This window comes from Misgurnus anguillicaudatus, chromosome 25 (genome assembly GCF_027580225.2).
Source record: "Misgurnus anguillicaudatus chromosome 25, ASM2758022v2, whole genome shotgun sequence".
Lineage (NCBI taxonomy): Eukaryota > Metazoa > Chordata > Actinopteri > Cypriniformes > Cobitidae > Misgurnus > Misgurnus anguillicaudatus.
The window spans coordinates 16,653,236-16,678,015 of NC_073361.2; the positions used below are offsets into that span (position 1 = coordinate 16,653,236).

General features: G+C 37.1%; 1 protein-coding gene across 12 annotated transcripts in view; it reads left to right on the forward strand.

The window, feature by feature from the left end:
* eya1 (EYA transcriptional coactivator and phosphatase 1) overlaps positions 1–24,780 on the forward strand; it is a 100,809-nt gene that overhangs the window by 51,058 nt on the left and 24,971 nt on the right. For 2 of the 12 annotated variants that reach the window (XM_055182237.2, XM_073863637.1), the window contains 6 exons: positions 11,115–11,242; positions 11,773–11,838; positions 13,182–13,259; positions 15,478–15,544; positions 15,905–16,050; positions 18,637–18,774. In XM_055182237.2, coding sequence (XP_055038212.1) covers positions 11,119–11,242; positions 11,773–11,838; positions 13,182–13,259; positions 15,478–15,544; positions 15,905–16,050; positions 18,637–18,774 — 619 coding nt within the window. In that variant the 5' untranslated portion in view covers positions 11,115–11,118. Of the gene's footprint in view, positions 1–3,970; positions 4,263–9,029; positions 9,627–11,091; positions 11,243–11,772; positions 11,839–13,181; positions 13,260–15,477; positions 15,545–15,904; positions 16,051–18,636; positions 18,775–24,780 lie in introns of those variants that run through there. The other 10 variants (XM_055182236.2, XM_055182239.2, XM_073863639.1 and 7 more) reach the window with 10 other exon arrangements.

The following is a 24,780-nucleotide window of genomic DNA, read 5'->3' on the forward strand; positions in this document are numbered from 1 at the left end:
CATATCTTGGGGGTGGGGTGGAGAGGTGGCTTTAAAGAGTTACGTATTAAAACAAATGACGAATGAACTCCCACAATGTGATTCATGATTATTACATGATCTCTCACAAAATAATCTTTTTCAAAATAGTCATATTTTGTCATATTTCTATCAGCATTCTTTATGCAGATATTGCCTGTAGTATAAATGCATCCTCGTATGAAATCCTGCTATACAATAGCAATAATGGCATTCCATCAGGGCACCCATTTATTGTCTTTCATCCGAATTACTTTAGCGAGTAATGAGCTCAACTCCAGGCTGTTGGTTTTAGTGGCTCAGCTGTGGGCCGTGCATGAATCATAGCATAATTGTGCATTTGTGACATAATTTCTTGATAACCTCTATGCAGCGCAGGACACAGTAGATCCACCATGTGTCTAAATTTCAAGCAGGCATCTCTGCAGCCTCCCAGTTAGACTGCAGGGTCCCATCAAGATAATCCTTAATAAAGAACGGCTTCACTTTTAATCTTACCCACTTCTCATATTTCTAGCTTGATATAGTTTTTGGCAAGTAATGTTTTAGCACTGATGTCAGTCTAGGACTATCAATGCATCTTTGTTAAGTCCACCATAGGCACATAATAAGAACATTGCATGGCTGATTGTCTAATTCTTAAAGGCCATATTAGTGGTGAAAATAATTTAGCTTTTTTAATATTTATATTTAATATTGAGTGCATGTATATCATTTTATTATAAGCAAAAAATCATTTAGTTTGAATTTAGTTGTTATTTACGACCATTCACATTTTAATGGGTAGTACATCTGTCAGAATTTTAATCTCAGTCTTACTGAATATTGTGAGAAATCCTTCACCTCTATTGTGCTATTTATAGTTTTATGGTACAGTAATGCGAAACATACTTTTAAAAACCTCTCCGCTGATGAAGACTTGAGGGAAAACGAAAGCGTTCGCTTTGGAGACGTAAACAACTTGGGGTAATTATGCCGTGCAATTTTGAAATAACTGCGAAATTACATTGAAAGTTAATTTTATATGATAGAGAGAGAGAGGGTTATAACTCGATTGGTGTATACACCCCTCAGCTATGACGAGTAGTTACTTGAGATCCCCTTTGCATTTATCACTCTATTGAGTTATCAAGAGCCTTTTCAAAATGCAATATATTTAATTTTCAGAGGCTGAAATGTGAAACGCTGGGTTTTACCTGTAGGCACATCTGTAGCGTAAACGGCTCTGCATTTGCATGTCAACTGCTCTAGTAGCACAGCGCATCTAAGTGAGGACAAGTCAAGCTTGGCTCTATTTATACTATTTGCTCGTGTTGACCTGCTGTTCCATATATGGGTGCTGAGTCCACTGCAGCGCACTGACGCATTAAGGTGTGTGAGTGTCTTTTTAGCCAACGTGTTTCCCATTAACACCTGCTGTTTTGTTAACCAGTTACATTTGAACATTATGAGAGAGAGAGAGAGAGAGAGAGAGAGAGAGAGAGAGAGAGAGTATATATTCAGTCAAATTTTTTGTGCTTTTACATTTAATCAGTATTAAATACTTTATGTTTTCTGTTAATTGAACCCATGACCTTTGTTAACGGAATGTGATATACATAATATTTCCCGGACAGGGTTTTAAATAATCCTGAAGTTATAGTAGGACATTTAAGCAGTTTTACAAACATACCATAGAAAAACAACACTGGTGTGCATCTTGAGACAAAACAATGCCACTGATGTATGTTAAAGGATTAGAAAAAAAAACAGATAATTTACTCACCACCATGTCATCCAAAATGTTGATGGCTTTATTTGTTCAGTCGAGAAGAAATTATGTTTTTTTGAGGAAAACATTCCAGGATTTTTCTCATTTTAATGGACCCCAACACGTAACAGTTTTAATGCAGTTTAAAATTGCAGTTTCAACGGAGTTTCAAAGACTCTAAACAATCCCAAACGAGGCATAAGGGTCTTATCTAGCGAAATGATTGTCATTTTTGACAAGAAAAATAAAAAATATGCACTTTTAAACCACAACTTCTCGTCTATCTCCGGTCATGTGATGTGCCCGCGCGACCTCATACAATATGTCAACACGTCGAGAGGCCACGGATGACGAATGCGAAACTATGCCGTGGAATGATACTAATTAATGTCTTTGTGTCAGTTTATTGTTTAAAATGGTCCGCAAATGTGTGTTTCATATATGTAACAGGTGACCTTTCCACGGCATTACGCAATTACGTGAGGTCGCACTGGCGCGTCACAGGACCGGAGATAGACGAGAAGTTGTGGTTTAAAAGTGCAAAAAATAATTTCCTGTCAAAAATGACAATCGTTTCGCTAGATAAGACCTGTATGCCTTGTTTGGGATCGTTTAGAGTCCTTTGAAACTGCATTAAAACTGTTAAGTGTTGAGGTCCATTAAAGTCCATTAAAATTAGAAAAATCCTGGAATGTTTTCCTCAAAAACATAATTTCTTCTCGACTGAACAAAGAAAGACATTAACATTTTGGATGACATGGTGATGAGTAAATTATCTGGATTTTTTTTTAAGAAAATGGCCTAATCCTTTAAGATAAGAATAAAACTGACACAAAGACATTAATAAGTATCATTCCACGGCGCAGTTTCGCATTCGTGACCTCTTGACGTGTTGAGGTATTACGTGAGGTCGTGCTGGCGCATCACAGGACCGGAGATAGACGAGAAGTTGTGGTTTAAAAGTGCATATTTTTATTTTTCTTGTCAAAAATGACAATCGTTTCGCTAAGACCCCTATGCCTTGTTTGGGATTGTTTAGAGTCTTTGAAACTCTGTTGAAACTGCAATTTTAAACTGCATTAAAACTGTTAAGTGTTGGGGTCCATTAAAATTAGAAAAACCCTGGAATGTTTTCCTCAAAAAACATAATTTCATCTCGACTGAACAAAGAAAGACATCAACATTTTGGAAAACATGGTGGTGAGTAAATTATCTGGACTTTCTTTAAGAAAATGGACTAATCCTCTAAGACATGTCGGGGCTAAGTGTTTCCTTAAATTAAGACAGCTCAAACATGCATTTTAGTCTGGGACTAGGATAAGCCCTATCCCGGAAACAGCCTCGTAAAGTTTATATTAAACTATAGTTTATATGTCATTTATTATTTTCTCTTAATTTATTTATTTTTAAAATGCTTTATTGCTATTATAAAAAAAGCTTTCTTATATATTATATATACTATTTTGTTTATTCATTCATTTTATTCTATTTTCATTTAAATTTTAAGTTTTGCATCTGCAATCCTGGATTAGAGCAATATAAATCCCCAGCTCGTTCTCAGTAGGAATGCCTGTCCTATAGAATGTGATAGATTGCATTTGGTAGTCTTCCATTGTGAGGGAGTAGAGAAGGTAAACTTTGAAAACAAATGAAGTAATAAGCTGGAGCAGACAGACACCACTCATTACCTTACAAACAGCAGTGAGCGCTCGACTTGTTGATGGAGGGTTTCGGACAAGCGAGTTTGCTCCAGTAAAATAAACTATATTTATTTACACGTATCCACTAAGATCCTTTGTCGGGAAACAAAATCAGGCACAAAAAAGAACTGCGTTGTGGGAAAGGAGAAAATAAAAATAAATGGAAGAGGAAAAAAAGCTTTGCCTTGGGGCTACGTGTGTGTGATCGCTGAGCCGCGGGATCCTACAGACTAGAAAAAAAGATGCATAAAGCCTCTGCAGTTTCATTGTCTTAAGATCGCTGATACAATCTAGCGAAGGGCTATATTGCTTAAAGCTGTGAGTGAATGACATATGGAGGACTGGTGTGAAAAAAACTCCCCTGTGCCTCCTCCAAACTAAAGTCTTCCTGTTCGAGAGAAGCAAGCAACTTATTGCGCTTTCAAACTGCAAGCTCCCTCCCTCTCTCACTCGCTCGCTCACTCTCTCTCGACTGTCTCTCTCTCTCTCTTACTCTTTTTTTTTCTTTCTCAGACACTAGCTGGTCACTGCCTGCAGCAGTAATCGGACAACTCTCGTTCTTGCTCGGAGTCTGTCTCTTGAGATCTAGCATGGGACTCCACGGCTTTCCACCCTTAAAATGAAAAAGAAAAAAGTTGTCTTTTATCGGTAATCTGTGCGTTTCAATCGAACCAAGTGAAAGTTTTTTTTTTTAAGAAGTTCTTTATTGCTCTGGAACGGACAGACTGTCAACAGAACATTGCAAAAATAGGAGGAATACAAGAAATAAATACAAGGATTCTACCATAATTGTAGTAAGTACTAATTTGGTTATACGTGAACAGTCAGTTTTCTTCTGTATTTGGCATTTTGGCATTTTTTTGTTTTACTTTTAAACTTTCTCTGTCAGTTGTAAACTTTGCACGTTTGTAAATCTAGCTAAATACAACCAGAATACTGTTGAATTGAGACATTTTGAAAAAACATTTTCTGATATTTTAAAATGTTGGTGTTTAGATTGACTAAATGCCATGGATTTTAAATCCCTGACAATTTGTTTCAGAAATGAATAAAATTGGATAAAACTATAAACAATTTTTAAATCTGTTTTATAAAATTCATATATAGGAAGAAACTCTGTATTATTAACTACATATTGGAAAGATTGTAAACAATATAATATAAATTATTTTATGACAGCACTGTCAACAACACTATTGTCAAAAAATAATTAATAAAACTAAACAACCAAAATTGCTTTAGTGTTAGATTATTTTTAAAACACGTTTATTTGTTAATAAAAGTATTTTAAAACAAAAATATTTTACAGCATTTAGAGCATTTCACTTTATACATTTCTCAAAATATTTTGATCAAGTATGCATATATTTTATTTAATTCACAATACATGACATACAGCCTTTATAGTTTTAAATTAATTTTAAGATTGTAAGAAAGCCATCATATCATTGGCACCATTTGCCGCTCAAATTTAAATCCCCAGTGACTCTCTCTCTCTCACCTGAGATCTTACACCTGATTCATACCTTTTTTTGGAAATTAATCTTTTCCCCCTCTCCTTATTCCCGAGGTGAGGAAAACTTTTCTAATACCTCATAACAGGTGTATTGAAATAAGAGATAAGAATGTAAATAATGGCTCCGTTTTCGGTCTGGGATATCCTTCTGCTCAGTGACTTGCCATTTTCCATCCAGCTAGTAAAATACAGCAGACTCTCCACAAAAGATCCTATACAGCTGGCAGAATAAACAAAACCATTTCAGTATAGCAGTTGACATCCAATGCCATCTGCTGCGGGCGGGAATGCTTTAGGGTGGACGGATCGGCGGGCCGAGTGCGGATCGGGGTCTTGTGGGACATCGACAGGCGGCCACCGGCAGCACTGTGCGGGGTTTTGTTTTTTTGTTCGGGGCATCAGGACGGTACATTTTACAAGGACTTAAATTTTGTGTGTTGTCCGGTGAATTGTGTAAATAATACATCTTAGAGCTGTTTTGTTGTGTAATTTTTATAGCTTGTTTTTTTTATTTTTTAAATGCACTTTTATTGTAGAACAACTCCGGCAGCTGTTGTTTGAATTGCATTGTTTTTGCAGGATTGTGTTAATAATCCTCTACACAATAACCCTGTTTATCTAATTACCTCATAATGGTTCGCTTGATTTGAATTGTTTACGCACCGTGTTTGTTTTAATAAAGTATACGTTTGACTGCATTAAGCTCTTCCTGATAAGCCCCCATGCGCTCAGACCCACGGCGTGCCGTTGTTTGCCGAGGGCCCAATGCGTTCCGTATGTGCGCGGCCGAAGTCTGTTTCCGAGTTGGAAATGGTGTGTGGTGAAAGACACAGGGTTAATTGAAACTGCTGCGCTCTACTGTTTATGAGATAGAGACGGCGGAAACCATTTGTGGCGATTAGCTGTTTACTAAATACAGTAGAGTGTTATTTTGTTAACATGCCACTGTTTGTCTCAGGAAAACGTAGCTGAGGGAGCAGGAAATAAGGGCTGAGAGGCTCAATTGATCACGGCTCTTCAACATTCAGAAATCCCTTTGTGTTTGTTTACATGTAATCAAGGAGTTTGTTTGCTTAAGAAGGGTAGCGGAGGATGAGCTAAACCTGGGGATAGTTTTTTTATTTTGCTTGTCGAATGTAGTGAAAGAGAACAGAAAGATTTTTTTTCAAAATGTAAATTTAGCTTTTTTATTTTTTCCACCTGCTTTGTCATCAGCACTAAAGGTTTATTATTTAACTAAATTTGTTTTTTTTTTAGTCTGCAGAAGTAAAAATAAGTTACTGCTGCAATAAAATTTCAAATTTGATCAATCCCATATACAGTGTTTGCTGTAAAATAAGATTTTTTTGGTGAAACTGGAGAATGCGATCAGATGTGTGGCGTAAATCTCCTATGATGGACACTGAAAGCGGATGGACTTCTGGAAATAATTTAGTGGGTTGAAGAGCTCAGAATTAACAGATTTAATGTAGCTATGCTGTCCATCGCTTGAGCTTCATGTCAGATTGAGCAAAATGGAAGAGACAAATTGTTCATCAACAAACCGCAAGACATGTGCTCAGAATTAACATTTTAATTACGCAAAATTTCAAAATTTTAGGTTGTCTCTTTAAATTGAAATTTATAAACTTAACTGAGATCATATTTCTGTGGGTGCGTCAAAGTTTGCTTTTGTACATAAATGTGTAAGTTAGCTTTGGTAGTTGTTTGATATGTATGTTTACGCATGCCTTTTTATTGGCCACGTGTATATATATATATATATATATATATATATATATATATATATATATATATATATATATATATATATATATATATATATATATGTATCAATATATATTGTTGGATTTTTTTTGTTTCATAATTTAATAAATCATATTGCTAGCATTTTAGAGTATTCACAATTTTAAATGTATTATTGAGTTGTAGTCAGAAAAAAAATGTATCCTCCATACCTGCAGTGGAATGATTCCGGCACACATTTTCCAATTTTTTCCTGAAATGCCTATATATTTTTTTGGTGGCACTGTATTGTTGACAGGGCATTTCTTTTCTCTATGCTCATAGAGTCAGGTGGAATGTGGCATTTTATGGGCTGTGTCTGATTCTCATCGCGTCTGTGTTCAATTGTTGTCTACATCGACGTTCTTTGCAGGTGGATTTGTTTTTCCTGGGCCACCATGTGGATTCAGCTGACCAGCTTAAGTTGGGATTAGTTGTTGTAAAGTTATTTTGATTAAAGCATTGTTTTATAAAATTAATAACTTACAGCACATGTTTTGCATGTTTATAAAATTCAAAATTGAATATTTATTGATCTCTATAAAATTAAACTCTCATAAAATGTGGCACAAAGGAAAAGCAACAAATGCGCAAAACTATTGTTGTAATTTTTTTATAAAAACAAAATTTTAGTTGTTTACTACTAATATGAATAGCAGAACTAAATTTAGTTTTCCACTGTAAAGTGCTTTCAAATGATAAATAACAAATATTTCAGTCCTGCTTGTTATTGACATCAGAATTAAAGCATGCAGGTGAATTTTCTCTGCGAGCTCAGACAGCCCGCGTGCACTATAATGATCAATGTTAAAAGCCTGGCGGTGTTTGCAGATGGAAACGCAGTGCTTGAAATAAGCAAAGCGAAACAAAAAGCCGTGCAAACAGTCGTGAGTGAAGCATGTTTGGTTTTTTGATGACACTTCCAGCAACTCTTTGTTCTGAGAGCATCAAAGGCTGCTCAGTTCAGGTTGAATTAAAAGAACATCAAAGATGCTGAATGCAGACCTCTTTTTGTTTAAACAATAAATATTTAGCAGCACGGGAGAATGGCTTGTTTTTGCTTTTAAAAGCCCACCAGCCCCTCCCCTTCCCGTTCACCTGGTGAAAATCACCTGTCGGATAAGGGGCTTTGCTGCGAGACCAGCATGAGTAACGCTTCATAAGCCTTGAGCGCTGGAGTCTCCTTTATTTGACCGCCTTTTTATGCTTCATTTATTTCTTTATCTCTCTTTCCTGCAATGCAAAAAACTTTTATGCAGCGTCTAAGCTTTGGATTAAGTTAGGAATGAGTTGAGAATATTAAAATGCGTTAGACGTGATAAAAAAAGAAAGCATGGTTGATCAGGGAGAATTTCTAAAACTTTACCATTATTCATTATGGCTCGGGCATTGGGGGAAGAAAAGGGAAGGGGGTCGAAAAACACCAAGACCAAACAGCTCAGGTTACTACACAGTCCAGCATTAAAAATTCATGCATTTTTTTTTTTTTACTTTATTTAACATTTTTGGTGGAAAGGTACAATAACCGTAATCCAGATCCGGTTTGGTCCTGGCTTCAAATTGGGTTATAGTGCCACAGGTATACTATGCTTTTCTAATCCACATTGTTGTGGACAGCAGAATCTAATTGTCAACCTAAAAGAGTAATAGCACCATTTGAAGTATAGGAAACATATGCAGGCCCATATGTTCCTCTTATTATCTATTCTATACCTTTGCCTTTTTGCAAGAGATGCACTCAGTATCTGTAGTGGTCTACTGTCCCCCCCAAAAGCCTTGGGCAAAGTCATCATCAACCCCCCCTCCTTGACCATCATTAGGAACTGTCAGTGTGCTTGGAGAGGGAGTGGAGATAAATTTCAGATAGCGTCAATTGCAGATGATAGATCTTCAGAAGATGCTAGGGGTGTCATGCTTGACTAGCTTCTGTTCAACAAACTCCCATTTCTCTCAACTTCCACCCCCCCACACACACACTTCCAGAGGCAACAGCGGCAGCGACCTCAAGCAGGCGCCCCCAGCTCACTCACCCAAAGCCCCCCAAGCCCCCCTTTCCTGCTTACCTTGGCTAAGCCGCTTTGCATGTTGATTGGGGGAGGACTAATCCAGTTTGCAGCTGTCGTTGACCAATGATGAATCACCTTTCTGTCATTCGGCTGCTCTCTCTCTCTCTCTCTCTCTTTTTGAGGGAGGGAAGACTTAGGAGGAGGAAACAACAGCGGAGGGGCTGAGCCTACAGACAATGTGCCTCTCTGTTTCACCAGCTCCTCTCTTCTCATTCTGCGCGAGAATAACAAAAATGTTTTCTTAGACAACGTCTATTGTGTCACGGATGGCTCTTCACAGTGGAACCGAGCTGAAATAACAAGGAATGAGATTGTTTTTAGGGTCAGGGTAGGTGGAAAAATTATAGGGAGGGATAAAAAGAGAAAGACTGAAAAAGATGATATATGACACAGATGGTTAAGGCCCATCCAGTTGCAGGTAAGAGGAGAGCTGATTGGCTGTCAGCAGCATCAGTGCAAAGGAGTTACTTGTTTAGCAAAGTTAGATGTGGTTTTGAAGACACAAACAGACATACAACTTGTGCTGAAATGCTAAGGACTTAAGAAGTAGGTGTCTGGATATTTTGGGAAACTGTGGAAGAATTAAAATAGTAGAGGTGTCAGAACATCAGGATTGATGAAGTGTATGTTGGAGAATTGTAGGTACAAATTTAGATGTTATATTTGACACATTGATTCTCTAACATTATTTTGAAAGCAAGTTTCGTGGCATGGATTACTTTTCACTTCTTTTAACTGCTACCATCTGTAATGGATATTTTATAACAGACCAAGAACAACTACTAAAAGAGGTATGATAATCTATGCTAAAATAATGTTTGTTTTCTCTTTGTAGTTTAAATGTTTGTTAATGCACATGAGCATTTTAATTGACTGAATAATGCATTTGCGTTGTAACCTAATTTAGGTTTGTAAAAGCATTTTTTTTTTTTTATTTACAACGGATACAAACATCCATAACATGCATCTGACCACAAACACACACACACACTGGCCTGGCCTTCCATTTGCTATGCATAATAAAGTCCCGTGAGTGTAAAACAGAGCCTGTAGAATAATGTTTTTAGTGGCGTGGCCCTCGGTATATAAACAAAGAAACAATTAAGATGCGTGCCAGAGCAAACAGCACGCTTTAGTGAACTCTTCATTCACTCTCATTGAGGTTTAGGGCCCTCGAAATCACACAGCTCGGCTGTTACTGCTTCAAACCAGCGGTCGCCGGAGGAAACCATCGTATGAAAATTGAAGTGCGCTCTGCGGGGCCGGTCATGGTTAATTTTTAATGCTTAAAATGCGAAAGTAAATCAATCATCAGTTGTCTCATTAATTGTTAAATTTGTGTCGAATGTCATTTGATGTGTCTCAGGGGAATGCCCTTGTTAAGTGTATTTGTCTGGAGAACTGCTGGAATGCTCTTGTTTAATATAGTTTACGTTTTTAACAATGCCTAGTTTTATTATTATTTATTTATTTTTTTGTTATTGATCAATTATTACATATACAGTAATTTGCAATCGTGTTTATGTGTTGTTCTTTTTGGGAATATTATTTAAGTGATAAGTTAGTGACAGTTTTTTTGTATTTAATTAATTTTTTGTATTGGTATTTTGATTTTAAGTATTTTGAAATTGTTGCTGCACAATAAAGTGTATTATTATTGAATACATGTGGGATCCAAAGTCTAAAATTGTATAAAAAATATATGTTTCCAAATTGAATTTTAATCTGTAAATAGCTTTTATTTAGAAATTACTGTATAACATGATAAGATTAACTGATGAAAATTGCACAATTCTAGGTCACAAATCAAATAAGAAAATATTTTTTCTTAAATGTCCCTTGCACAAAAGGTCAGATTTCATTGCTTTCATTAAAGCACACAAGATGCCCTTTGGAGCATTTTCAGATCATGCTGGGATAACATGGATCATCAGGTTTTGCACAAACCTGTGGAGTTCATGCCAACTCAAGTGCATGCTGTCATTACAGCAAAAAATAACAAGAAACAGTCAAATTCATGTGAATTTTTGAATTAAACCTTATGCTTAAATTATTATGGTGCTAAAACAATTATAATAAAAAACAAAATAGTACGAAATTATAAAATGCAAAATAATAGTAATTGTCAGACGTATGTTTACATACGTTTTATTTTTTTAAATAACATTTATATTTCCAAAGAACTTAAATTAATAATTATAGGTTGTATTTACATTCATTTACAGTTCTACTAATGTGCACGTTGTCTTACTTCTAATGTCTGTGTCTCTATCTCTCAGGTCTATGGAAATGCAGGATCTAGCTAGTCCACACAGCCGAGTAAGTGGAAGCAGTGAGTCCCCCAATGGTCCCAACATCGACAACTCGCATATAAATAACAATTCCATGACACCAAATGGCACTGAAGGTGCGTCTTTACTGTCTCACTTGGGCCATTTACTGACATTACTGTGGATTTATAAGTGCACACGGCTTTGTCCCTAGTGATGCTTTTTAACTTATGCCCTAATAACATACAATGTTTAGTCCCTGTTAAACATATCTAAATTGTGCCATATGATGTGCTTTCTACGTCAAGGGGATTTTTTTTACATTTTGACCAATGCATTTTTTTAGCTGCATTAAATTAATATTGAAATAAAAGTATGTATTAACATGCCCTGCATATAAATAAATTATTTTACTTTAACATATTAAAAAAAATGTAATTCTTACAATTTATCCGCCAATGAACTTAAATGCATTTGTGCTGTATGCGCAGACTATATAAATAATATACCTTTGGCTATGACTCGTGTTACAGCCCATACGTTTGTAATCAGCTCATATAAAATAGTTTATATGAAGTAATCTTAACGGTGGTTTTCTTCACTGATAAGCCCCAACCTGTGACAGTGCATATTGTCATGTGTCCTATCCCGTTCTTTCTCCCTATAGGTGATAACATCACTATGCTTACCACAGCTGACTGGTTGTTAAGTTCTAGTTCACAGTCCGCTGCAGGTTTGTGCAGTTCTGGTGATAAAATCAATGAAAGGACAATACTTGGTGTTTAAATCTAAAATTATACTTTGATTGGCAAACCAAATTATATTAGTTTATTTTCACGATTGTGAAAACGCACGCTTCAACTATTGTGCCTTTCATTAGGATTGTTTGGCATTTTGTGTTGTGTTCTGGTGAATCTGTTGAAAGCATGGTTTGAGACTTTTGGCTTTGATTCCACACTGTCAATGAATGGTGAAGCTGTGGGCACGCGTAATGTGCATTTTATTTGATGTTCCGCAGGACGGTTTTATGGTTATGTGTGGTATGTGATAAGACTTGACTGCTCTAGTTTCTGCATGCTCCTTGCCGCTATTCTCCCATATCCCTCCAAAAAAGATGGGGGGGGTATATTCAGACCGCTCCCTATCGACATATGTTCCTTTGAGAGACAACCATAGCAGCAACATGTTTAACATGACAAGCTGATGGCTACCTCAGCCATGAGGGATTTCAGTGGGCATGACTCCGTACCCACATAGTGAATTTTGTTTTCCTAAAAGTAAACCTCTACCCAACCCCCTCCTGAGACAGAGATGGATTCATTTCAAAGATCCGGGCCTGTCTAAACGCTGTGAAATTGTCTCCCGGTTGCCCTCATTGTAGTGTGGAGCGGTCGGGTCAAATACATTTTATACGCCATGCATTGCCTTGACATATCAATTATACTGCACGTCCATGCATTCCAAAGCTTATTTGTGCCATTAAATTTCACCTTTTTGCCTGTGTGCAACTTTTGGTAAGACATCAAGAAACCAACAGCACAATATTATATTAGCAGGTAATTTTTCAGCTGATATATATAATATATATATATTTATCCCACACATTCAGTTCTTCTTTATTTGTCTGACAATTAGCTTTTTAAAACATGTCAGTCAAATTCAGCAATACATTGGTTTATGCATTTAAATGAGCGCCTTATGTATGGCCATTGTACTTAAATCAACAGAACGGTTTGTGTGTTTTGGAGGGGAAGTGTCCTCCTTTTATTTGTACTACAGATTAGCATTTAATTGTTGGCCTGTCCTGTGGGCTGGCCAGGACTGAACTGCGGAAACCTGAAAGCTCCATTATCTCAATAGCAGCTTTACCTCATTACACCAACCGCTTAATGAATGCCGCGATCCCGCCACACCGCCCGCCAACGAAACCACTTGGATGAGCGCTTTTGCCATGTTTAAAATTTCCACATTTCCCGAAATAAAGTGTATTGGCTTTACGAGCCTGTGTGATTATTGAGCGATAACAGGCTCGGCTTGTGCTGCGTCACAAACATTTTGGTTTCCTTATGTTTGCAGTTAAAACAGAGCCAATGAGCAGCGCTGAAATCACCACCTCTGTAGCAGACGGCTCCCTAGACAGCTTCTCAGGATCAGGTACGACACAGACACACACACCATAGTTTGAGAGATGATCCGTGTCTGATAAGAAACTCAGGAAGTGAACCAAACCGCATAAACTTTAGAGTTACTGTAGTGTTAACTTAATGTGGGCTTTATTCTGCCATCAAAAAATGGCAAATCTGTATATAGAGAGGCATGCAAAGTGTTAATTTACTGAAATTAAATGCCTTTTTGTTTTGACTTTTTGTGCCGCAAAAACAGCTCATTGCATAAAACGTTATCCTCTCAATGGTATATTTTAAAACTAGCGCATACAAATTTAGGTAGGTCTACTCCATGTTATAGGCCGCTCACATTACTTGCTAAGCAAATGCCAGCGAATGCGAAAGAACTCTTTATGGAGTATTACATTCCTGCTAATTTGTCTTATTTCCCTACCTATTTGACTAAGTACCCGATACCTTTATGTTAGACCTATATAAATCACGGCTCGGACTTCTATCTCTGACAATATAAATGAAATGTAGTCATTTGAGATCGTTTTATACTCGAGGGATGCCGCCGTGCCGAGGTTCAGTGTTTGTCCAGGCCAGGTGCTGAAGTGTGGGGAAAAGCTCCCGGTTTTCATGGTGTAGAGAATACGGTTGCACAAAGCGGGATCTCCTTAACTTAACTTTTACTTTGGATGTCACAGCCAATTATATCCACAAAGCATAACCATCAAAATTTTAGAAAAGCCCAGTGATATCTCATGCTACAGAGAGACATCCTACTAATGCTAATGCATAAAATCTTTTATATCGGCAATTCTAAAAACTGCAATGCCCAGTATGATGAACAACGAATTAATAATTAATTATAATAATAATAATTATAAAGATTACGCGATAAACTGCTAACAACAATAATAATAAATATTATATTTTTATTGATAAAACATTTTTAATAAATATAACATTTTATTATATTATTATATATTATACCACGGGTCTGTTGAATGCTGTATTCTGATAAGACATGTTCTGTGGGTATGCATTAATTTCTGATAACCGCACACCTAACTTGTCAAATGTCTTAAAAATAGGCTCCAGAGCAATGTTTGTGGTAACCGTGGTATAAGAGGCATAATTGACTCTGGTCCTTTGAATTATTTGAAAATAATGCACACCCGCGGTGTAACGGCACTCTGCTTCGCGAATTATTTTCTTATAATTCAATTGCCCATCGTCAATTATTCCTTACATATTAGTATGTAGTATTTTATCTAATTCGTTTGTATTTTACGAGGTGGCTAATTTGTATTAATTCGTACGACCACATTTGTACATTTTGGGACAATTAGCTTTCGCCCCTTTGACAGTGGGGTTAATGGTGGGATTTCATTATTCTTTATTTTAAGTTATACCACGAGGCTGTTTAATGCTTTATTCTGATTGGTTGAGAAATGTTCTATGGGTGTTGATTATTTTTCAATAACCGCACACCTAACCTTCAAAATGTCTTAAAAATAGGCACCAGAGTAATATTTTTGGTAATCATGGTATAAGCGAAATAATTGACTCCGGTCCTTTGAATTATTTGAAAATAATCCGCTTCGCGTCGTGGCGCATTACCACCTTGGGTGTGAATTATTTTCTTATAATTAAACGGCCCATCGTCAATTATTCCTTACATAGTCAAATTTCGTACAAATTTAATCCATCTCGAAAAATACGTACACATTCTTGTGAGCTCATCTTCAGGCCATACTTGAGCTCTCCATTCAACTGCACATCAAAAGATCTTATGTTGCTCTCCAGTGTTTGCGCGAGTTAACTGAATGGCCCTTCACGTCACCATTAAGGGCTTGGAACTATAGAGCCGGTTTATATCTAATGAAGGCCACTTGTGTAATACTGACCTGTAATCAGGCCTACCGATTTCTCATTGTACAGCGCACTTCAAGCCCTTCACTGACCAATGCTATACATCATTCTCTGATCTGTTTGCGTGTATGTGGACACTGGCCCTTCCATTCACTGTTGGTTTTATGTATACAGTCAGCAGAAAAGCCTCGCATATTACCTGATTATTTTCCTTGGTTATTGCTCTTCATTTTTCAACCTAAAATAAGGTTAGGGAAATAAATAGTGTAACACCATGCAATTACAGTTGCCTTGGATTCCAGAAGTTCTGTTGGCAAAGAATAATATTTACCTTATTTTTTAATGTCGAATATGTGCTTGACTCTTTTCTTTCGGACTCTCCGCAGCCATTGGAAGCAGTGGCTTCAGCCCAAGACAAACTCACCAGTTCTCTCCCCAGATTTACCCTTCCAAGTAAGGCTTCTTTTATTTTTCTTTAAAAAAATAAGCAGCATCCAGCTTCATTTGGAGCTTTAATTAGATCCTTCTGCCAGATCTTGGACTCTGTGGCTGCTTTGTTTGCGTTGATCTCCACAGCTTGCGCACTCCAAAATCTGTTATAATTATTATCTTGCAACGATTTCCCCGGTGATTTGTTTTTCTTTCGCAATGTATATCAGCTGCTTAATGGCAGATTTTTTTCTGTTTCACAGCTTGCCCAAATATTTATGATTAAGTAGCAGAATCGGCACAGGCTATGTGAGCGAATTTTACAATGTGTCCTTGCGGGTAAAAACTATGTCTTTCTCTGTTCTTGCTTTTGCTCCCAAATAGCAGACCTTATCCACACATTCTTCCGACTCCTTCCGCCCAAAATATGGCAGCGTACGGACAGACGCAATACACCACAGGAATGCAGCAAGCTGCTGCCTATGGCTCGTACCCTCAGCCAGGCCAACCCTATGGAATCCCAGCCTATGGTAACTGCAGCATTGCTATTTCTTTTCTTTAAGTCTCAGGTTCACAGGTTCAATATTAAAGGGACACTTTAAAAAAAAAAATGCTAATTTTCCAGCTCCCCTAGAGTTAAACATTTAATTTTTACCATTTTGAAATCCATTCAGCTGATCTCCAGGTCTGGCGCTAGCACTTTTAGCATAGCTTAGCATAATCCATTGAATCTGATTAGACCATTAGCATCACGCTAAACAAATAACCAAAGAATTTCAATATTTTTCCTATTTAAAACTTGACTCTTCTGTAGTTACATCGTGTACTAAGGCCGACAGAAAATTTTAAGTTGTCATTTTCTAGGCAGATATGGCTAGGAACTATACTCTCATTCTGCCGTAATAATCAAGGACTTTGCTGCCGTAACATGGCTTTAGCAGGCGCATTATATTATGCATTGCCTGAAAAAAGTCCCCTACTATTGAAAGTATCAAGGGGACTATTTTCAGGCAGTGCGTAATATCAGTACGCCTGTAATTGAAACTGAAGCTTTGCGCTTAGCACTGTTAGCATCTGACCAATCTACGGTAAAACTTATAAAACCTAACAACGTGCCGATCCCTGGGGTTATACAAACAATAGGCCTTTGTAGCTTCACTTTCAACCTAAACTAAAAAGTATGCTAACCTTTCATTTATTTCTGCAGATTCAGAGAATCATCCACATACATATTTTATTTTATGCTAATTTTGCAGACACTGAATCATTCAGTTTCAAACCAGACATTCACAGTGTTGTTACCCTCTGAAAGCCTAAACTATAAATGTCCTTTACTTGTTCAAGGAATTGAACGTTCTGAAACCTTTGGCGAAAATATGCGCACGTTGTTTAGGTAGAAAATCTTAGTTACGCTTCAGATGTTTGTTTGAGTGGATGCAAATTGCAAATCTGCATTGGGCCTGATTCAATCTAATCAAACAGGTTTGTTTTAACTCTAATTTTGCACAGTAATTGAATGCATTCAGATACCATCAGTGTCTGAAGTGGGTCGGTACCTACCGATAAGAAATACTGCCACATCAATGCGAATTACGCTAATTATTTTTGCATAGAGACAGCTCTCATACACCACCTGTACTCTCTCTATACTTGATAAGACAGTCTCTACTGTTGTTAGTTTCGTTTTTAACATAAGCGTTTCATTTGTTGCATATTGTAGAATAATTTAAGGACCATTCGGTCGTCTGACAGATTTTACACTGTGTTTACATTTGTACCTTTTTATTTGTCGCAAACGAAATGTACTTGTGAATTTCTAAATGTGTCTTTTCCACTTAGTTTCCGCTGAAGCAAAGAAACGAAATGTAATCAAAATGTTTAAAAATCATTTTTTTTTACCGAAATGAACAACTGCGTTTACTGCTTTAATTTACACAAACTATATGTTAAGTAAATGAAGCCGGTTGTTACCGCAGAAATAAGCTTATTTTGTGATAACAACCGTCTGCCTTTCCATATCTCGCTATTTACCTCAAAAGTAATGTAAGGAACATTAAATATTGATTTAAAGTATTTTATTTGGTCATTATTAATAAATGCAAAACTTCAGCGAGGAAACATGTTTACTTTGGGTTTTAAGATAAGATGTTCAAATGTCACTATTTGGTTTAATTGTTTGTAAATATGTCATGTTATATAAAAATATATATCTATTTAATTTTGTGTAATATTAAACTGTACCTGTCAAAATTATTTGCAGTATCCAGGTTACCATATGTTATTAGTTTTGAGCAGTTATTATCTAGGATTAAAAAATCTCGAATGTCGCAACTGTCCAATCAGAATCAAGCAATTTCAATGAGCCATGTAATAATGTTTATTATTATATAGTAAAGTAACCATTCTATATGTATATATATGTACTGTGCAAAAGTCTTAGGAGCTTTTAGGTTTTAGCAAAGCTTTAATGTCCATCCATATTTATTTTTCACTCTTTTTTAAGATACAAACAGAAAATACAGGAAATATGCACACAAAATTAAAAACAAAACAATTTTCAGAACTAAATGTCTTCTTCAGGCATCGGTCAGTATTTAGTGTGACCTCTCTTGGCACGAAACACATCTTGAGCTTTTTTGAGGAGATTGAAATCCTGAAGTCATTTGATTAGATTTAGAAATTAAGATTTAATGTCATTTAGGTTTAAGAGATCCTGCAGCTGCCTGCTATTGCCCAAGTGGAAGAGGAGTTTACCCTAAATACTTGACACTTCAGCTTATACTTTTATACAGTTTTTAATACTATATACACATTTCCTGTAAATTCTGGTTGTATTCTTATAAAGAGACTGATAAATAATTATATATGATCACTATACAATTGCAAAAACAACAAATCTAATAGTACCATGGTGGGCCTTTTGCACAGTACTGTATATTTAATACCAGCACAATTCATCCACTTTGTGCACTGGGTACCATTCTTGCCTCTTATACCTGTGTCATAGCTTGAATCACTTTGCAGTGAGAAACAGCAATCTTTTGTCTTGCTTGACATGGAGGGAGTAACACTCTGGACTGTGCATCATATTACTCTGCTGTCACTAACTGATTTAGGTCCATTGTGGGCAGGCATCAAGACAGAGAGTGGACTGACCCAGGCCCAGTCTCCAGGCCAGAGCGGCTTCCTCAGCTACAGCTCCAGTTTCTCCACACCTCAGACGGGACAAGCGCCCTACAGTTACCAGATGCAAGGTCAGGATCTCACCTCTTTTCCTTTTCTGGTCTTCAGTGGAGTGGCAAAATAGAGCCATGGTTCCTTCCCCCTCCCTTCAAAAGAGACACAATTAATGGCAGACACAGACCAAATCATAACATCCCAGAGCAGATGGTTGTATTGGGTTGTTGTTAGACACAGTCTTTTTTGCATTAGGCCTTAAGAGAAAAAGGACAGATGGGAAAAAAATAGATGGTTTTTTTTCCCATTATAAGACCAATCTTTTTCTCCATGTTTTGGCTCCGTGCTCGGCCATGTATGTTCTTAAGTATGTTTGCTTAAGAGGGAACACCCGGGACTCTTGTCTTTGAGGTCAGTTCATAGAAGTCAGATTTGTACAGAAGTGCACCAGGCGAACTGTCTGCCACCCAGCGTTTTTGAGGTATATTGCCAAAAAATTTCTCTCGCTCTCTTACTCTCTTCGTCCCTGCCGTGTTTTTCTGCGAGTTTTCAACAGTTAGTGCCGTTTTGAGCTCTCTAATCTCCAAATAATGTGTGACAGTAGAAACTTCTCCAGGTTTTTGAAAGGGCTCCAGAGTATCTTACAGTAAATAACTTGACATATGCGGTCCATGGAAGCTTCTTTTCCATGCCTCATCAGTAAAAACTGCTGATGGTGATCACGCTTCAACACCAGGCCTGTAAATGTTACTCTGACCCGGCCGCTGCGGTCTTCACACGGCTTTATGCACCAACTTCATTCACCTGGAGTCTATTGCTGAATTTTCTCAGAATGCAAAATGTTATATTCTGTATATTTTAATATTAAGCAATGGATCATTGCAGTACAGTATTATAAACTCACGTTTAGTGTAAATGTTGAACATGAATTGTTTCCTTTAAATTTAAAGAGTAATTCACCTCAAAATTCAGCTCATTATTTACTTACCAAGTTTTTGAAGAATCACGAATAATACACAGCTTTTTGTCATGAACCCACTTCAGATATTATTTTTGTGGCTATAAGAGCTATAAATTATGTTTACAGGATATTCCTTTTCGGGTTATAGTGTCATCCCACAACGACTTTGCTCAAAGTATATATTATCCGCCGAGACTGAGGTGCCTTCAGTCTGCCATGCATAGCCCACACAGCAATAAACACATTAGCCACTAACTGCAACAGCAGATGACAGATGACCATTAACCAGGCCAGTCTGTCCCTATCGGCTTCCCCTCGATGCCTCATCGATTGGGCAGGTCTAAACCCATAGGAGGAGACTGAACATAGTGAACACCCCCCTCTATACGAAACCAACTGCTGTCCTATTACCCCGGTACAGACCTCCTGCACCCAGCTGTCAAAGGGAATACAATTAAATTAATGTTTTTACCCAGCTCTTTAATGTATAATGGAACGACGCTTGGTTTCTGAGATCAAGGTCCAGAAGAGTAGCACAGAGGGACCTTCCTGGTTTAAAACGGTCATGAGTGATGCGAAGGGGAGACCGGGGCTAGTTGTCTAATTTTATACTCAGACAAAGATTGATCAGGGTAGGTTTATTTATTAAAGTTTAAAGAAAATAGCTGTATTAATTGGCTTTTATCAAAAAATTTAAAAAAAATATCAAACTATTGTCTTTAACATTTTATATAAAGTAAGTGTCAAACTTTTCGTTAAAATCTGCATTTGCCAGTGTGTGTTTTTTGCCAAAATAGTTTGCAAAAATAGTAAAATACTAAGGGCCAGATTTACTAAACAGGGCAAATTAGCGCAAAAACGCAATTCCAAAAAGTGGCGATGGGAATGTTATTATCTACAGGTTATTTACTAAAAAGACGCAAATTAAATAACACAGGCGCAACAGCTGATTTCCATAATGACCAACACAATCTACAAAAACGCAGCGCAAAATAGTTTGGGTTGCAAATAAGCAGAGCTGATGAGGTGCGGGTGATCTACTAACACCTGATGTGCTTGAGTTCAGCACCGCGGATATCGCAGCTGAAAATGCTGGTTGTGAAATCCCAGCTAACAAAGCCATATTGCATTGAAAAGAACCGGAGGGGGACATAAAATTAAGATTTACAAGAAGTTTTGAAACACCTGGTATTGTGTGACTTTTCCAAGTGACTCCTTTTTTAGTTTCTACAGCAAATAAAACAATAACATGGCTTGACAACAATATTTTTAAATAATATGTTACTCTGGCATTCCATGTTAAAATCCCAGCCCAGTCTCACGAAATTTCGTTATATAGTCACATATTTTTTTTATTCTTTTTTCGTGCTATTATCAAGAATTTCTGCGTTTTTTCGTGATCGTATAGCGAATTCCTGTTTTCGTGTGATTGTCACGTATTGGTTGCTCAGCTGTTTTGTCCTATTTTCTTACCATTGTCACTTCGGTTTAGGGTTCGATTTACATAAAATGACATCCCTACCCAAACCCAACTCTAACCCTAACGCCAGGCGACATATAAAAAAATCAGAAAAAAATAGTATGAATCAATACATAAAGTGACATTCTAATGCAAGCACCAAATCTAACCCTAAACCGAAGCGACAATGGTTTAAAAATAGGAAAAAGCAGTTGAGTAACCAATACGTGGTGGTCACACGAGGACAGGATTTCGTTATACGATCGCGAAAAAACACGAAAATTTTTGATAATATCACAAAATAAGAATTAAAAAATATGTGACTATATCACAAAACTTTGTGAGACTAGGTAGTAAAATCCTCTGCCTTGTAGCACATGCTCTCAGATCTCTGACAGCAACAATTGCTGCTATTTTAAGTGCAAAATGATTTAAGACATGCTTTTTACGGTGTTAAATAATAGCACAAATACCAGAAATATCACATGCGCAAGCATAAGTAAATCGCGTTGCATGAATCATTTAAATAATCTCCTCCCATAAATTTTGAGTCTGAAAGTAAAACTCATAGAAATTCAATAAGGTCAGTCGCAAAAATAACTAGACCAAACCTTTTCAGCGCTAATTATCCAATGCGTCGTTAATTAACACCAAAATGATGGTTTGTGCTGGCACTATATACTGCGCTAAATCTGGCCCTATATATTAAAATTTACTAAAATGCGATGCTTTTTAAATACATAAAAATCCATTGCTTGAGAAAAATATAGTAAACCTCACAAGGTAGAAATATAACTACATTAGAAAGTTAAATATGTAAACTTAGTTACTGAGACATAACAGATAATAATTGTATATACTGAGATAAAGCCCCTATAACTTGTGACTACTAGCCCTCATCTCTACACGACAAAATAAAGATGGACTATCATAATTTTTACTGGCACTTTTTCAGAAATGCCATTTAACTGGTCAATAGTTTTCTTTCAATTAGTGAAGATTTGCTACATGCCAATGAATTTCATTCCAAGTATAAATTAGGAATTAATTTGATATTTTCACACCTGTTTGAGCTTTGCTTCCTTTTCCGTAAGCTTATAGGCTATGCAGGACAAGAGAAAGAAAGAGAGAGAGAGATATGGGTTTCTCTGACTGATAATTACAGCAACAATTGTGCCTGCCTCCATTCAGCGCACAGTGTGAGAGAAGCGGCAGACTGCTTTTTAAAGAAGCCCATCTGGACTTGATCGCCAGCTCCCCAGAGAGGCCTACAAAACCTCTGCTACAAATATTGTGCACTGATGATAGACATAGCCCATGGCTAGAGGACTGATCAAGCAAAGCAAATGGACTCCCAATTGCAGAGGCCATAAGGAGAGCCAGTGTCTCTTCTTAACTGAACTAACTGGAGCAAGACAGAGAGGGTGGGGGGAGGAACGGGGGGTTTTGCCCCTGGGAACAACCAGGCCTCTCCCCAGCATGGAGTCATTCTTTCGGGACCGGAGGGGGTCTTGCTTGCCTTTTATGTGGCTCCGTACTTAACTGCTATCCCATAAGTCCTGGCTTTTATGACTTTTTGAACTGTGGATTTAGCTAATTTGTTGTGCGACGGGAGTTTGATGACTTTCACTTTATGTGACATGAGTGGGTCTGCGTCCGGAGAGTAAAAACAACGGTATCTGAATGAATAAAGGAGGGAGAGAGATACAAAAAAGAATGAGAAAGAAATTAATAAACTAAAATTGGACATTTAAAGTTTTATTTGACATTTGAGCATGCACAGATAATACAAGTACATAGGAATTGTTAAGAAAAGCTCTTAGAGTCAGCAGTAAAAAGATATCAAACTAAAGTAATAAATGTAAAGAGTAGCATTCCAGTAGTAAAGGATTGCAACAAAAATCCCATAGGTCCGATTCCAGGGAACAAATACGTTACTGATAAAATGCACTGTAAGTCACTTTAGACATAATTGTCTGTCAAATGCGTGAAATTTAAATAATAAAAGTAAAGATAACTGTACACGATGATTAAATGCATAAGGGGTACAATAAAATATATAGCCTCCAATAAGACTGACATGAGAATTTCACATTGGGAATGCTTGAAAACAACGTGGAGTGCAGCTGTCCATTAGCTTAAAGTCTGGGAAAATACTTTGAGCAAACATCACTGTGTTAGGGTTGAGAAAACCTCTGATCAGGGCTTGATGAGGACTTTGAGGCCAAAAGAAGCTTTTAGAAAAGCAATGAAGATTCCATATACCTTCATTCCCTAAAACTCACGTATGTTATTAAGTCATCAGATGCCATCTCTCCATCAAGAGACTTAATTACACAAAAGTTGGGCAGACATATATGCATATTCATTGAGGCAGGATGTTAGGTAAAAAGACCACCTCACCCCTCCCGTTCCCCGCAGCTGAGTGGATAACACACAACAGTGCCACTGTTTCTGTTATTGTAAAGGTAGCAGTGGATGAAATAATATATCCGGCCCCCTTTCGACCATCAGCCGAGATTCAATCACTGATATAGAGAAAAGAGAGCTAGAGGAAAAGCCACTGTCACATACCATCAGCACACACACACACACACACACATTCTGGTTTCCATGTTTTGTGGGGATATTCCATAGACGTAATGCATTTTATACCATACACACTGTATATTCTATTCCCCTTACCTAACCCCTACCATCACAGAAACCCTTCTCCTACTTCACATTTTCAAGAAACATCATTGTGTTTTATTTATAAGCTTGTTTCCTCATTGGGACATCAATGATAACACAAGGTCATTTTGGACAATTGGTCCCCACAATGTGATAATTACCAGGTACACACACACACACACATTCACAAGCCCTCATGCCCCTATAATACCTACAAGGTTTTGTTTTAAATGTCTTCGAGCTGGTTCAGGCCTTGCTTGGATTAGCCCCCATGCAACGATTTAAAAACGTCATTCATTTTATAGGTAATACAATGGGTTTGCTGATAACACTTTATAGTAAGGTTGTATTTGTTAACATTAGTAAATGCATTGGGTAATGTGAACAATAAATGAGCAATATAGTTTATAACCATTTATGATTTTTTGTTAATGTTAGTTAATGCAAAATATTAGTTTATGACCGTTATTTGTGCTTTAATGGGACACTCCATTTTTTATTTTGTTTTTTGTAAATATGCTCATTTTCCAGCTTCACTAGAGCTAAAAGTTTTTACCGTTTTGAAATCCATTCAGCTGATCTCCATGTCTGGCGCTAGCACTTTTAGCGTAGCTTAGCACAATCCATTGAATCTGATTAGACTATTAGCATCGCGCTAAAAAAGAACCAAAGAGTTTCGATATTTTTCCTATTTAAAACTTTACTCTTCTGTAGTTACATTGTGTACTAAGACCGACAGAAAATTAAAAGTTGCGATTTTCTAGGCAGATATGGCTAGGAACTACTCTCAAAATAATCAAGGATTTTGCTGCTGTAACATGGCTTTGCTGCTGTAACATATCATTGCGCCTCCTGCAGCCATGTTACAGCAGCAAAGTCCTTGAGTCAAACTCTTTGGTTATTTTTGAGCGTGATGCTAATGGTCTAATCAGATTCAATGGATTATGCTAAGCTATCCTAAAAGTGTTACCGCCAGACCTGGAGATCACC